The 15,263-nt window shown below is 42.8% G+C and overlaps 1 protein-coding gene across 1 annotated transcript in view; it reads right to left on the bottom strand.

Moving 5' to 3' along the window:
- Positions 1-13,322, bottom strand: part of UBAC2 (UBA domain containing 2) — a 228,026-nt gene extending 214,704 nt beyond the window's left edge. Inside the window, exon 1 of the mRNA XM_027854128.1 lies at positions 13,073-13,322. Within this exon, the coding sequence (XP_027709929.1) occupies positions 13,073-13,103 (31 nt within the window). The 5' untranslated portion in view covers positions 13,104-13,322. The remainder of the gene's footprint in view (positions 1-13,072) is intronic.
- Positions 13,323-15,263: the final 1,941 nt, after the last annotated feature.

Below are 15,263 nucleotides of genomic sequence, written 5' to 3' on the forward strand. Positions count from 1 at the left end.
CCATTAGGTCTTTGTATCCTCAAAAACTTCCAAAAAACAGGTAATGAAAAAAATGATTGCTGAATTAAATTGAAATGTACTAAATATGTACTACTTTTAATCTACTTGATAAATTTTAGATGTAATTCTTAAACCTAAATTTAACTAATGAAAATCAATTGCCACAGTACTGTTATAACTCAATTACTGAAAAACTGTAATAATGTAAGAAGACAACCTTCCACTGAATCCTTTTCTAATGCCTCCTGGTGGCTGGAATTGGCCCTCTTTTTGTCAGAGGAGAACAAGTTCTGGCCATTTCTCCCACAGCACGCTTTCTGAGGAGCAGCCCAGCTGTGCAGTGAGAAGCTCAGCAGCGGCCTGCTGCCCACTCAGGGAGGAATCCTTTGGTCCTGGTGACCCATGAAACAAAGGAAAATACAAAATGCTGCAGTCCTGTCCTCTGTAGCTCCCTTTCACTTGTGCAGTGATGGCACAGAGGCACAAAGTATTAAAAACTGCAGTTTTTAAACTGTTTATAACTTTGAACTTGGCTGTTAGTATTATAAATATGAGGACGATGCCTGCCTGATGACCAGGGAGTGGACATGATACTGGAGGAGGTGAATCATATCAGTCTTGACATTCTCACCAGCGGAAGGAAGTTGTAGCTAAATAAAAGGACGATTCACAAATTCTCCTTGAAAGGACAACAAAAGCAGTAGGTGGAGGAGTTGGTATGCCTGATGACAACAAGAAGGATAATTTCATGGATTAACTGATTTCATATTGCAGTGTTTACGATAAGTCTTTGCAAAAAGACCACAACAAAAATAATTGCAGTTCATGCACCAATATCTATTGCTGAGAATGAAAACAAAGGAATTCTATGAAGAACTTGATGATAAGTCTTTCTGAATGAAATCAACATATAACTAACATTTAAAAAGTTCTTTTATGTGCAAAGAGCTTTACAATTATTATCTCACAACAACCTTGGGAGTAGGTGTTATTATTATTCCCATTTTACAGATGAGGAAACTGAGGCAAACAGGCTAAGTGACTTGCCCAGAGTCACACAGCTAGTAAGTGTCTGAGGCTGGATTTGAACTTAGGTTTTCCTAAGTCCAGGCCCAGTGCTCTATCCACTGAGTCACTTAGCTGTCCTAGTGCCGTGCACTTTGATACTCAGCGACTTCACAACAAAAGTAAAAATAAGTGAGGACGGTGAAAAATATATCAGAAAGCACGGGGTCTAATAAGGCAAGCCAAAACTCAGACTACACAGACTCATCCCTCTGTATCATGAATACTATATTGAAGCAAAGAATCTGCAGGCACTAGACACAGAGATGACAGAATAGTATCACCAAAAAAAAGTGAGATCAATATTTTAGCAGAAAAAAAGACTCATTATTGATATGGAAGTCCTATCCCTGAATCAGCTAGGAATAGTCAAGACCACTCAATAGCTCAAGCAAGGGCAAAATCAGTATAAAACTAGAAGAAAGAATAATCATGAGAAAAAAACATATGGCATGCTAACTGAAACTCAATTTTGACCCATTTAGACAAGTTATTAACAATGGAAAATGGATAATGAGCAATTAAGATGACATCTACATCAATTATAGTAATCTTATACCTAAATTTAACTAATGTAAATTAATTGCCACAAGGAAACCAAAATAATCTAGAAGGCACATCAGTCAGAAGAAATTTAATTTATTTCTCAGATAGAAAAAGATGCAGGCCAAAGGCAACAATGATTTATAATATAAACTCATTGGTAACATCTCACCAAGAGGATGATAATAATATAATAGTTAACATTTATAAAGCACTTACTATGTACTAGGTACTGTGCTGAGTGCTTTACAATTATTATCTTATTTGATTCTCACAACAGCCCTTGGAAGGTGTTATTATCCCAATTTTACAAATGAGGAAATCGAGGCACACAGAGATTCACTGGTTTGCCCAAGATCAAACAACTAGTAAGTGTCTGAAGTTGAATTTGAATTCAGATGTTCCTGATTCTGGGCCTGCACCGCACCTAACTACCCTAATGATGGAAGATTATGATTAAAAAGGCTTCGTAAAGCTGAGAAACTATTTCAATTAAAGTGCTGCAAGACCAAGCAAGATCTCTTCACTCCATTCTAACTCCTCTGAACACTGCTGTCAAATTACTTTTCCTTAAGCACAGATCTTACCATGTCACTCCTACACAAACAACTCCAGCGGCTTCTTCCAATGGTCACTAGGATCTATATAAGCTCCTCTGTTTAGCTTTTAAAAGTCCAACATAACCTTTCCCCAAGTTATCTTTCTAGCCTCAATGGGCATTACTTCCACATTCTGAGAATCAGCCAAACTGGCGCTACTACATTCCACAAACACAACACTCCATCTTCCACTTCCACAGTCTGTTTCTTCAAGACACAGCTCAAGAAGCATCTTCTGCAGGTAGCCTTTTCTGATCCCACCCAAATGCTAGTGTTTTCACTCTCAAAGTACTTTGCATTTAATTACTTGGTACGTATTTGTATTTCTTCACTTTATACCTATTCTATGTATGTTTTTGCTTGTGTGGAAAGCATGTTTTCTTCAAACGTCATTGCTTTCGGCCTCTCTTCTTCAGGATCTTCCTTAACGTCATTTTGCATTCCCAATCAGTTGTCCCTTCTTTTGTTCCTTTAGCGAAATGGGCCACCACAGATTGAAGTTTTTCCAGTCTGTCAGTTACTTCCTCAGTGCACGTCACAAATCCTTCTCTCCAATTCTCATTTCTCTTTTAAACCACTCAGGAAGAGCACACTGTGGTTCCAGCTACTCAAAATTCACAAGGTACTCTGCCTCATTAGGTGCTGAATCATTTTCCTTTGTTTTAAAGTATTTACTCACAGGATGCCCAAATTTGTTTACCAGATCTGGAGGCCATATATTCCTGCTATTGTTAATGTTCTCCCTGTTGGTTAATCTGCTTATGCTCAAAGTCTCTGAGTTTTCTTCCTCCTGAGATCTTTTGTAATTTCAGTGTTTTGGGTTTTTTTCTCCCTTATTTCCCCCTACTGCTTACTATCTGTTGGTGGTTTCCTTGGGGGCCGAAACCAAAGCATCTCAGTCACCTTCCACACCAAGTAATTCGCAGTTTATCATCAGCCTTTGTTTCTACCTCAATTTGACTTTTGAGTAGACAGAACCAACCACAGCTAGATGCTGGCCTTTTCCCCACAGGGAGTGCCACATTTTTAGAAAGGAGGGCCCTCCAGCCCCACTCTCCACTCTCCCCACCCCAGCCATGATGTCCTGCACTGTTTCCTCTCTTCCTCAGTTTTCTGGCCCAGAGAACTGCCCCTCTGCCGCTATTGCTGCTGGGGTGTCAGGGTATAAAGTTGAGCTCTCTTACAAGGCCAGCCCCATTTCCTCTGTTCCTCTACTCTTCTGCTGAGCTCTACTGCAGCAGAGATCTCTGCTGTAATGGTGGCTATCTTGTCCTCAGCAAATTTCTACAGTTTAGGGGCTGGATCTCCATGGCACTGGAAAGGGACTGGGGGGGAAAGAGTGTGGAATGGCATTCTGTCGCAAGCCCATGGGTTGGACTGGTTTTTACCTTCCTTGGATTCTAGGTGTCCTAGACCACGGAGATAACTGAAATTATCTCTTATGCACTTTATCTCTGATGAATCATTTGTTTTCGAGAGGCTGGAGTTGTGAGAATCAGAGAAAATTTCTGTCATGTGACCCGGAAGACCTATTGTATATATTATATGTACTTGTTGTCTCATTAGACTGTAAGCTCCTTTTGAGCAAGCAATATTCCATTATTTGTATTCTCACTGCCTACCAAAGTTCTTAGCACATACAAGGTGCTTAATAAATGCTTATTAAGGATAAAATGAAAGAACAGAAAAATAAAAAAGTTCTAGAAAGATTTTTATAACAAATTGATCTCACTAGCAAGCAGAGTAGAGCCACCATAATAACACTCAAACTTCACAGTCCCAGATGTGCTTGTAAAAGGAACAATAAATGGTATTAAAGGGAACAAAGAAGGGTAAAGCGGCTGAACTGGACTAAGTGTCTGTAGGAACCAGTGTATGTAGAAGTGAAATATGTGAAGGCACTTAGGCAATCATTTACAAGACATCTAAAGAAAGGGAAGACATCACAATCTCAATTTACTAATACTTTAAATACTAATACTTAAAAAAAAAGGCAATCGAGAAAATAACTACCACCTACTTACCCATCTATATCAAATTTTTATAAAAATCATGCATATATACTCATTGGTAGCATCCTCTATGGACACATCAGTTGGAAATAGGCAGCCTTTCACAAACAATATTTTTCAGTGGGACACCTTTTTATCCTCAGATAATTGAGTAAAAGTTGAATAGCCCACTGCAATTATTGTGTATTATTTTTTAAAAACTGATTTTGCAGAGTAGAACACTGCTTTAAAGATCTCTTCCAACAAGATGTTGCCCATCCACTTATGGATGCAACTGTATCAAAATTATGAAGAACAAGCCAAGAAGCTGATAGAATTAATAGAAAACTAAATCACAAAGATTCCTTGAATGATATGTAATAATCTTGTTAAGGGCAGCTAGGTGGCGCGGTGGATAGAGCACTGGCCCTGAAGTCAGGAGGACCCGAGTTCAAATCCGGCCTCAGACCACACACTTGACGCATACTAGCTGTGTGACCTTGGGCAAGTCACTTAACCCCAATTGCCTCACTTAAAAAAAAATAATCTTGTTAAACAACTCTCTGATCACAAACATTAGGTAAAGAGTAAAAGGATGATAAATGCCCAGACCACTATTGTAATGGAGGAAATCCAGTTCAAAGTCCAAAGTTACAAAGGTAAAATCAACAAGATGTAGCAACAGACTGGCTATGGGGGTGAGAATGAGGTATTGAGAAGAACTAAATTTACAGCTTGAGTAACTGGGTGGTGCCCTTGACAGTAAGAGAGAAATCAGGAAGAGAGAGGAAAATAAGTTCAGTTTCGAACATACCAAGTTTAAAATGTCTACAGGACACCCAATTCAAGGCGTGGAAGATGAACAGTAAGCACTCTAATGATATTCTTGTAATGTGAGAAGAAACTGAGGAAGGCTTCAAACATGTTGGCTTACTTTTTTTTGTAAGGTTCTTGCATGTGCCCCCTTCTCTCTTCTGACATTGCCACCACCCTGGTGCAGGTTCTCTATCACCTCATGTCTGGACTATTTCCAGAGCGTGCAGATGGGTCTTCAGGGCTCAAGCCTCTCCCCACTCCAGTCCATCCTCCACTAAGTCATAAACGTGATCTTACTAAGGTGCAGATCTGACCATGTCACATCCCTATTCAATAAAGTCCTGTAGCTCCACGTCACCTCCAGGATGAAACATAACATCTTCTTTTTGCATGTAAAGCCCTTCATAACCTGTCCCCACCACTTTTCCTTCTTCATGCACTTTATACCTCATTATCTGTTACCCACTTCCCAAACTCTTAGTCCCATTCCCTCCAAACCCCCAACTACCACCATCACCAGTCATGCCCTAAAGCTATCCATTCCATTCCACTGGATGACTGCTCCATAGGCAACAAATTTGCTTTAAATCTTTTCCTTTCCCACTCCTTCCATCTTCTGGGTCTTTTTGAGACTTTTTGCTCTCTCCTGATGGCAATGTCGCCCTGGCCACCCTTTCCAACACTGGCTGCGGTTTCACTCATTCCCCCTGACTCAATGGTAAAGCCTGGGTAGTTGGAATATTCTTTGCTCCCCATTGCCACTTGCAGGCTCTCCCTTTACCTCCATCCCTCAATAACCTTTGCCCTTTGGAGATTCACTCAATCCACATCTACTCCCCAATCAAAATTCTGGTAACTACTGCCTACCAACTTTCAGAACACTCTCCTTTCCTCAACAAGTTCAGTGCCTAGCTCACATTCTTTCTCTACTCCCCAACTCCTGCCCTGGTATGAAGGGACTTTAACATACATACTGATACTCCCTCAATCACCTTAATCTCACAGTTCCCTAACTTACTCACTTCCTATGACCTCCTCCTCTTCCTCCACCCAAGTTACACAAAAATAGTCATTCCTTGCTCTTGCTATCCATGCTGCACTCCCATGTTAATGAACTCTGAAATTCCCTTCATCTCATCAGTCTATGGTCATTCCACTTTCCTTCTGCTTTACAACTCCAAATCTCATTCTTTGTCTACACAGTGACCTCCCAGCCTGACCCCTCACTTTTTTCCAGGTCATCACCCCAGGCACTAGCTACACTCTACTCCTTTCTCCATCTTATCTCTCTACACTGTCCTCTTCTCTCTCACCCCTTGTATCACCAGTCTTGACCTGCCATACCTCAGCCTTGAATCACTCCCACTGTCTCCTGCCTTCACTCCTACTCACATGTTGCTGATGAAGGGGGAGAAAAATCACACAACCGTTCTACGTCTACTATAAATTCGTGTTACAAAACCTGGGGCCTCAATGCCACATAGCAGTCTTTTTACAACTCTCTAATTAACTCACTATCCCTCTCTCTACCGTGACTCTTCCAAACCTTTTCATGCTTCCCCCAACATCCCAAGGTTTTCTCTCCCTCCACGTTTTTAGCTGAGAACCTTGCTTCATGTTACATTGAAAAAACTGAGGCCATTTGCTGAGAGCTTCCTCTTCTCTACTCCTTAACTCACAACACCCAGATGCCTTCTACCACTCTCCTTAACCCTGACTCCCATAGGGAGGTGGGAGGTAGACCTTCTCTTAGTGAAGGCAAATCCCTCTACATGCAAAAGTGATCCAATTCTTTTTTGTTTGTTTTTTAAATTGATTTATTTTTATTTTTCAACATTCACTTTTGTAAGATTTTGAGTTCTAAATTTTTCCTCTCCCTTCCCTCCCCTCCCCAAGACAACATGCAATATGATATAGATTATACATGTACAATCATATTAAATATATTTCCACATTAGTCATGTTGTAAAAGAATCACAACAAAAAGGAAACACCATGAGAAAGGGAAAAAAAGTGAAAATAGTGTGCTTTGATCTGCATTCAGAATCCACAGTTCTTTCTCTGGATGTAGATTACATTTTCCATTATCAGTCTTAGTTGAATTGTCTTAGAATTCAGGGGTTGAGAACCTGGGGCCTCGAGGCCACATGTGGTCTTCTCAGGTGTGGCCTTTTGAGTTTTACAGAATGAATCCTTTTATTAAGGGGATTTGTTCTGTGAAGTTAGATCACTGCATTGCTGAGAAGAGCTAAGTGTATCCAGGTTGGTCACTGCACAATGTTGCTGTTACTGTGTACAATGTTCTCTCATTCCAGTCAGCATCAGTTCATGTAAGTCTTTCCAGGTTCTTCTGAAATCTGCCTGCTCATCATTTCTCATGGAACACTTGTATTCCATTACATTCACATCCCACAACTTGTTCAGCCATTCCGCAAAGGATGGGCATCCCCTCAATTTCCAATTCTTTGCCACCACAAAAAGAACTGCTCTAAGTATTTTTGTGATCCAACTCGTCTAGCACATTGACCCATTTATAATACCCATTGTCACTTACCTTCAATCTCTCTTCTGCCTACAAACATACCCAAGTTTCTCCCATCCTCAAAAAAAACAAACGAACCCTCATTTGATCCACCCAGCACCCTAGCTATTGTCCCATGTGGCTCTTCCCTTCGGTAACTAAACTCCTGGAAAAAGCTATGTAAATAAGTGCCCCTACTCCCTTTCTTCTCACTCTCTTATTAACTCTCTATGGTCGGGCTTCTGACCTCATCATTGCAACTGAAATCCAATGGCCTTTTCTCAATCCAAGTCCTTTTCGACCTCTCTGCAGCCTCTGACGCCGTCAAACACCTTCTACTTCTCAATATTCTCCTTCCTAGGTTTTCAGGACACCGCTTTCTCCCGGGACTGCTCCTGTCTCTTTGACCACTCCCTCTCAGTCTCCTCTGCTGGATCTTCATCCAGCAAACCCAGCAAACCCTTGGCACTTCACAGCTCTCCGTCCTTCTCCCTCTATACTATTTCACTTGGTGATCCTATCATTTCCCATGGATTCAGTTATTATCTCTATGCTGATGATTCTCAAATCTATCCAGCCCTCTCTCCAATCTCACACCTCCAACTAATAGATATCTTGAACTCGATGTCCTAAAGATAACTTAATGTCCAAAACTGACTCATTATCTTTCCTCACAAGAACCCAGTGAAGTAGGTATTATTAGTATCTCCATTTTACAGCTGTGGAAATTGAGCCTAGGAGAGGTTAAATGACTCACACAGGGTCACACAGTAAATAGGAAATACCTAAAATAGACATAGAACAGAAATAGAAAACTGAAAACACAGACCTGACCATTTCCCTCCCCTACTCAATAAATTTCACTGGCTCCCCATTCCTTCTAGGATCAAATAGAAAATGTTCTGTTTAGTATTCAAAATCCTTCATAATCTAGCCCCTTCCTACCTTTCCAGTCTCCTTAGGCCTTACCTCCCCTCCTGACACATTCACATCAATCCAGTGACACTGGCCTCCCTGGATATTTCATGAACAAGATACTCCATTTCTGGGCCTGAGCATTTTCTCTAGCTATTCTCAATGCCTGGAATGGTCTCCCTCCTCAAATCTGCCTACTGATTTCCTCAGCTTCCCTTAAGGCCCAACTAAAATCCTACTTTCTACCCTCTTGATTCTTGTGCCTTCCCTGTTCATTATGTCCTATTTAATCTGTACATGACTTGCTTTGCATATATTGGTTTGCATGTTGTCTCCTCCATTAAACTGTAAGTTTCTTGAGGGCAGGGACTGTCTTTTGCTCTTTTTGTCTTCCTGGAGCTTAGCACAGTGCCTGGTACACAATAGTGTTTAATAAGTGTTAACTGATTGATAATTGAATGTAAATAAAAGAAAAATAGTAAACAGAATAGATATAGAAAAGTTAATATTGTACATGAAACTGGCCACCAAGGTAACTTGGTGATTTTCTTAGCATCATAATGAGTCAGTGATAAAGATGACATTTTAAATTTCTACAGGATCATAAAATTTAAAAGTTATCTAGTCCAATTGTCTCATGTTACAGATGAAGAAAATGAGACCCCAAAGGTTAAGTGATTTGGTGAAGCTTATGCAGATAGCAAGTGAGCTGGGATTTAAACTCAGGTATTTTCACTCCCAATCCAGGACTCTTTCCATTCTATCAAGGGCTTTCTTCTACTCTTGAACCATCCCTCCATCTTTGCTGACCAAACCATATTTTTTTTTTAATGTTGAAATATCTGACATCAGTAAAGATTATTCACATGTGATGAGAACACATCTAGTTTTTGAGCAATAAGTTTATTTAAACATATCATATTAGTAATACATGAAGGTTAACTTGTTTGCAGAATACTATCGTATAAAGATGGTAATATTAATAATAATATTAATGGTGGGGAGCAGCTAAGTGGAGCAGTAGATAAGAGCACCAACCCTGGAGTTAGGAGGACCTGAGTTCAAATCCGGCTTCAGACACTTGACATTTACTAGCTGGGTGACCCTGGGCAAGTCACTTAACCCCATTGCCTAGCCCCCCCCACCAAAAAAAATAGATAGGTATAGATATAGACATATAAATGGTGATGAGGAATGTCTTGACAACAACTTGTATCCAGTAATGTCCTTGACAACAACTTTTATCCAGATGAGACCCCTGATGCCCGTGAATTAACCAATCACACCCTAGCCCCTAATTACCAACCACAGAGGGACTTTCCCAACTTAATGCCTTCAAAGTACCTGCCATTGCTTACCCCATAGTAACCATAGAGCTAATTAACACTTTTTCCATCAGCCAGTCCTAGGCAACCTTGCTCTATAAGAGAACCTACTTTCACCCCAGTTGCCTGCCTAAACAGAAGAGCCCACTGGGTGCATTACCCCGAATAAATGGTTTTACTTGATTTGGAGACAGTCTGAGTCTGAATTCTTTTGAAATGACAACATAACACCTCAACAATGGGAATACTCTAAACATTAGGCTCTAAAACTATTAGAAAAAAGATCATTTTATTATAAGGAATGGAAAACATTATTTAATTTGTATAATGCAGTTCTAACATGAATTCCAGAAATGAAGTCATTAAATGTACATGGCATGAAAATTAACTTAAGGATCCCGGACTTATTGATGTGGGTACTCCTTCCTCCACCCATGAAGATAATTGATTTTCTCTTCAACATAAAAAGAATCTTCATGGGTTGCTATGGCTAAACAAATTAATCACCTGGTAGCCAACCATGTGGGAGTCTCTCCCTGTTTAGTATCCTGGCCACCTTTTCGAAATGATAGTCAATCAACATATATTAAGCTCCTCCTGGAAAGTATGTGCTCCACTGAAGTACTCAAGGAACCAGGGTCATCTCTATAATCTGACAAGATAGCCACTGGAGTATAAAACTTTAGTGGAAGTAGCATTCTAGAGCATATGGAAAAATATAAAATGGGAGTAGGTGGGACAAACTGTCACGATGTAGAACTGTAACAGTTTCTACATTCTTGCTCAAATAGATGCTTCATCTTATCAATATGGACATTTTCATTGTTAAAGATCACAATCCATACTTGCTGGGGTTTTGCAGCTCTTGTCTATGGCACCATCACATAAGGTTATCACAATCAATAAGTCAATGAACATTTATTAAACACCAGTTACTGTGTGTCAGGCCTGTTCTGAAAGGCAAAAGAAAGGCAAAAGACAATCTGTCAAGTATAACGTATAATAAGGAAGTATAATGATATAGTATAATGGGGAAGACAACACGAAAAACCCATGTACAAATGAGTTATATGCAGGATAAACTGGAATTAATTAACAATAGGAAGGCACTAGAAATAAGGAAGAAAGGCTTCCAACAGACGGTGAGATTTTAGCTGGGACCTGAAGGAAGCCAGGGAGGCCAGTAGGTAGAAATGCAGAGGGAGAGACTTCCACACAGGGAGGACAGCCACTGAAAATGCCTGAAGTAAGAAGAAGGAATGTCTTGTTCAAGAAACATCCAGGTGGCTGGTGTCACTGGATCATAGCGCATATGGCAGAAGGATGTAAGGGGTAAGAAAACTGGAAAGGTTGGGGGAGGCAGTCAGTGCTAGGTTATAAAGGGCTTTGAACACCAGAGGTTTTTATATTTGATCCTGGAGGTTACAGGGAGCCAATGGAGTTTATTTACTAAGTAAAGGAGGGTGACGTGGCCAGACCTGCCCTTTAGGGATGACAGATTCTTTTTTCAATTATTTAAGTATAGCTATGGCTATAATTATGTAATTTGGGGGGGGCAATTGGAGTTAAGTGACTTGCCCAAGGTCACACAGCAAGTAAGTGTTAAGTGTTTGGTCTGAGGCCGAATTTGAACTCAGGTCCTCCTGACTTCAGGGCCAGTGCTCTATCCACTGCGCCACCTAGCTGCCCCTTAGACCTGCCCTTTAGGAAGATTACTTTTGACAGCTTAGTGAACAATGGATTGGAACGGGGAGGCACTTGCAACAGACCGGCCAACAAGGAGACTATTGCAAGAGTCCAGGCATGAGGTGATAAGGACCCACACCAGAGTTGTGGTGGTATGAGAAGGTAGGACGAGTAAGTGGAAAGTGTTAAGAAGGTAAAATTGACCAGCCTTGGCAACAGATTTGATGGTGCAAGGATGAGAGAGTAAGGAACTCGAGGATAATTACCTAGGTTGTGTACCTGAGTAACTGGTAGGATGGTGATACCCTGAACAGTAATAAAGAAGTAATAGAGAAATGGGGATCATATGAGATGACATGAAAAAACCTTAAAGCACTATATAATTTTAACTATTATTTCTGCAAATCTTAAAATAGTTACTTAAATGCTATTATTTTTTATTGGAAAACCTAAAGCATCATATAAATAAATGAAGTATTTATTAAGCATTTACTATGCACAAAGCACTACTAAATTCTGGGGATACACAGAAAAATCAGACAGTCCCTGCTCGCAAGAAGCTCACATTGTAATGGAAAAGACCACATTTCGGTTGCAAGTCAGATGGAAAAATCCCATGGTCCTCAGAGTGTATTATTATATCATTATCATATAAATGCTAGCTATTATTATGATGTCAAAGGTTAATAAGAGTTTATTTAACAAACAATATACCTCTGGAGAATCCATGCATCTAGCTCTGCAAATTAAGGGTAAGCCCTGTATACATACTTGCAATTGTTAAAAAGCTGTCCTCCTCTGCCCTCTACCTGCTGACAACTACCAGCATTCATTCAAGTGAAAATCTACAGTACCATACTTTAGAAGCAAAAATCAGTTTGCCATCTCCGGAGAAGTGTCCAAAACCCTCCCCTCACTAAAAGGAAAATGTCAGCTTTTAATCTAAGTACACAAAAAGCAAAGAGCGTGGTAAAGAGGAGTGGGAGGGAGAAGATATAGCTGTGGAACCATGCCTGAACCAGAGAAGGAAGTCATCTCTTGGTCCTTAGGACAAAAAGTCAGCGTGGTGAAAAAAAGGGTGGCGCCAACACTCAGTGGGGGTCTCCCAAGTCGGCAGGCTTCCCACCTCACCTGTGCAGCCTGGTAGGGGACAGGTGCTGGGGAGAGCACAGGTGGGCACGCCAACGAGGGGCGGGGATGCTCTCCCCAGCTCACGCGGCCAGCCCAGCCCCACCCACCGACCCCAGGCCAGCGGGGCCGCACGTGAATGCGCCCCCCCCCAGGGCGCTGGGCAGCGACGGCTCACGGCAAGGGTCGCGGTCAGGGGCTGGGCCAGCGGCGGGAGAGAAAGCGGGGGACACTGGAGGATTCCGGCTCCGAGCCCCGGCTATTTCCGAGCCAAGGACTGGAGCGGGGCAGTCACGCCCACCCCGGTGCCCGCCAGGACTACCCCCTCCCGCCCCGCCCCCAGTCCCCGTGGAGGAGTGTTACCGGGGTGCTAAAACTCTCCGCCCGTCCCACCCCCCCAAACCACACACCCACTTCCCCTTCCCCACCGCCCACCCCGAGCCTCCTCCGGGGCGGGGCCAGGGGGGCGCGGCTGGTACTCACAGAGCCCACTAGATCCGGTGCTGGTGAACATGGTCCCGCTCCAGAACCCCCGCTGGGGGCAAGGTCTAGAGATAGGGCGGGGGGAGGGGGTGAAACGGTGAAGGAGTGGGGGAGGGGCGCCTGCCTCGTGGGGGAAGGGAGGGGGAGTGGAGGTGGGGGAATAAGGGGCCTTCAGCGCAGGCGCAGACGCAGCGGGATCTAAAATACCGCACGACTCCGCTACCCGCGATCGGAAACACGAGATGCCTGCGGCCGGTCATAGCGCATGCGCAAGCTCCCGGACGCACATGCTCCGTCGGCCCGCCCCTCTTCCTGCCGGGGAAGGTGGAGCTCTACGTTTCCGGGGTCTAGCTAAAGTAAATCGGAGAAGGGGGGGAAGTGTGGGAAAGAGGGTTGAAAGGTGGCGGGACCTTCACAGACTAAGCCTCCGGAGGGAGGGGCTGGGAAGTGAAAGGGCGGGGCTGGATCTGATTTGGGGTGATCCTCCCACCCTGGACTCTTCTAGTACGGTCGGCCCCACCCTTGTTAATAGTAGAAAAGATCCCCCTCTTCCCTCCCTCCCGCTTCGTGTTTTGGTATATTCGAGACCGCAGGTTCGCCTCGCTTACCCTCCCCTTCCACGCAGTGGTAGCGCCGGTTCGCTCGGCGCATGTGCCGCGGGGTTTAGTCGGGGTTCCTTCTCCTGTGAGAGCAGAGGCAGCTTCAGTTCCGGGGTGAGGCCGAGTTCAGGAGGTTGTCTCCATTCGCCTCCCCAGACGAGACGTGAAGTTGCTCTGCTACCTTTTTCAGGCCCGGGCATAATTTCCTTCCTCTCACTTCGGAGTCTTGCAAGGTCTCAGGGCTTTGCGGGCTGCGGGGAGAGCCTTGTCTTCCTGCCTGGTTCTGGGCTCCCCCCACCCCAAGCAGCCGCACTTATCCTCGCACTAGCCCGCCTGCCCCCCATCCCGTCGCCGTGAGCTCTCCTTTTAAAGAGGGGACCCAGCGCTTGACCGTCGTTAGAATTGTTGAGCTGGCGGAATTTCTGCTTAAGGATGTGTACCTAAGGATGTTCTCTCATAGTCTATATGTAGAGTTCTTTAATGTTTTAATTTGTGAGTTTTGAATATTACTTAATGATGGGGTTGGGATCTGGGCCCCAGAAAGGAAAAACCCTGGATTTTCCCACATGACCAGATCTCCTGCGTTTGCCTGAGGCTATAATCCTTTTAACTGGCCTTTCATCACGGCTACACCCAATCTCCCTTCCATAGTCTTACATCCCTATGGTCCCAGGCCACTTCCCACCCCTTGGTAATTCTATTACCTCATGGACTACTTGGCCACTCCTAGATCCCTCCCACAATCTTTCTGTAAAGTCCATCTTGTCTCCATTAAAGGACTCTGATTCTTAGAATCTAGCCAATGTATTGCCCATAGATGCTCAGATTCCTTAAGAGTCCAGCTAATATGGTGAGTCTTCAATAAACCTTGTTTTTGGCAGAAAGAAGGATTGTGTCGAATTCTTTGGGGTAGGACCCGGGCATTGTGATTTTGGGATTCCAGGACCCCAAACCTCAAGACCACATCAACTTAGAAGGTTTTTTTTTTAATTTCCATCAGACTAGAAAAGAGCCTTCAATTTCATTGACAGCTGACTTCCAAAAAGAACATTTATACATCTAATACAGATCAACAGCCGCTCTGCAAATAAAGCCTTGAAGAGTTGGGTGGGGAGGGGTAGTACTGAGAGGTTAATTGACTTGCCCAGAGTCTGGATCTGATGGAACTTGAACCCATGAGAGAAGTTGAGTAGTTTTTTTCGAATTTGATAATAACCTGAAAAGAATTCGATTTATCTTAGCAGAGCAGTTTGAAAATTACTACCTTGAACTCTGGAAATACTTTTTGCATCTAAATCTAACCTTAGAGATACTTAGATATAATGCATAGGCATCCTGGAATTGAATCCGTGCCCGTCATACACATTATATGGAAAATTCAGTTGTCTTTTAAATTTAAGTTTCTTCCTCTGAAGAGTAGTGGTAGGGTGGGATGGGTGAAATACAGATTCAGAGCTGAATCTTATATGTCCAGGACCATGTCTTTTCCTTTTGGGGTCCAGGTCCCATCCCCATCAAAAATATGTGTAAAACACTTAGCACAGTGCTTGAAACATAGCACAATACTTATTTCCTTCCTTTCTCCTGCCTTC

The sequence above is a fragment of the Vombatus ursinus genome, unplaced genomic scaffold, assembly GCF_900497805.2.
Source record: "Vombatus ursinus unplaced genomic scaffold, bare-nosed wombat genome assembly UNPS02010304.1, whole genome shotgun sequence".
In the NCBI taxonomy this organism is placed as follows: domain Eukaryota; kingdom Metazoa; phylum Chordata; class Mammalia; order Diprotodontia; family Vombatidae; genus Vombatus; species Vombatus ursinus.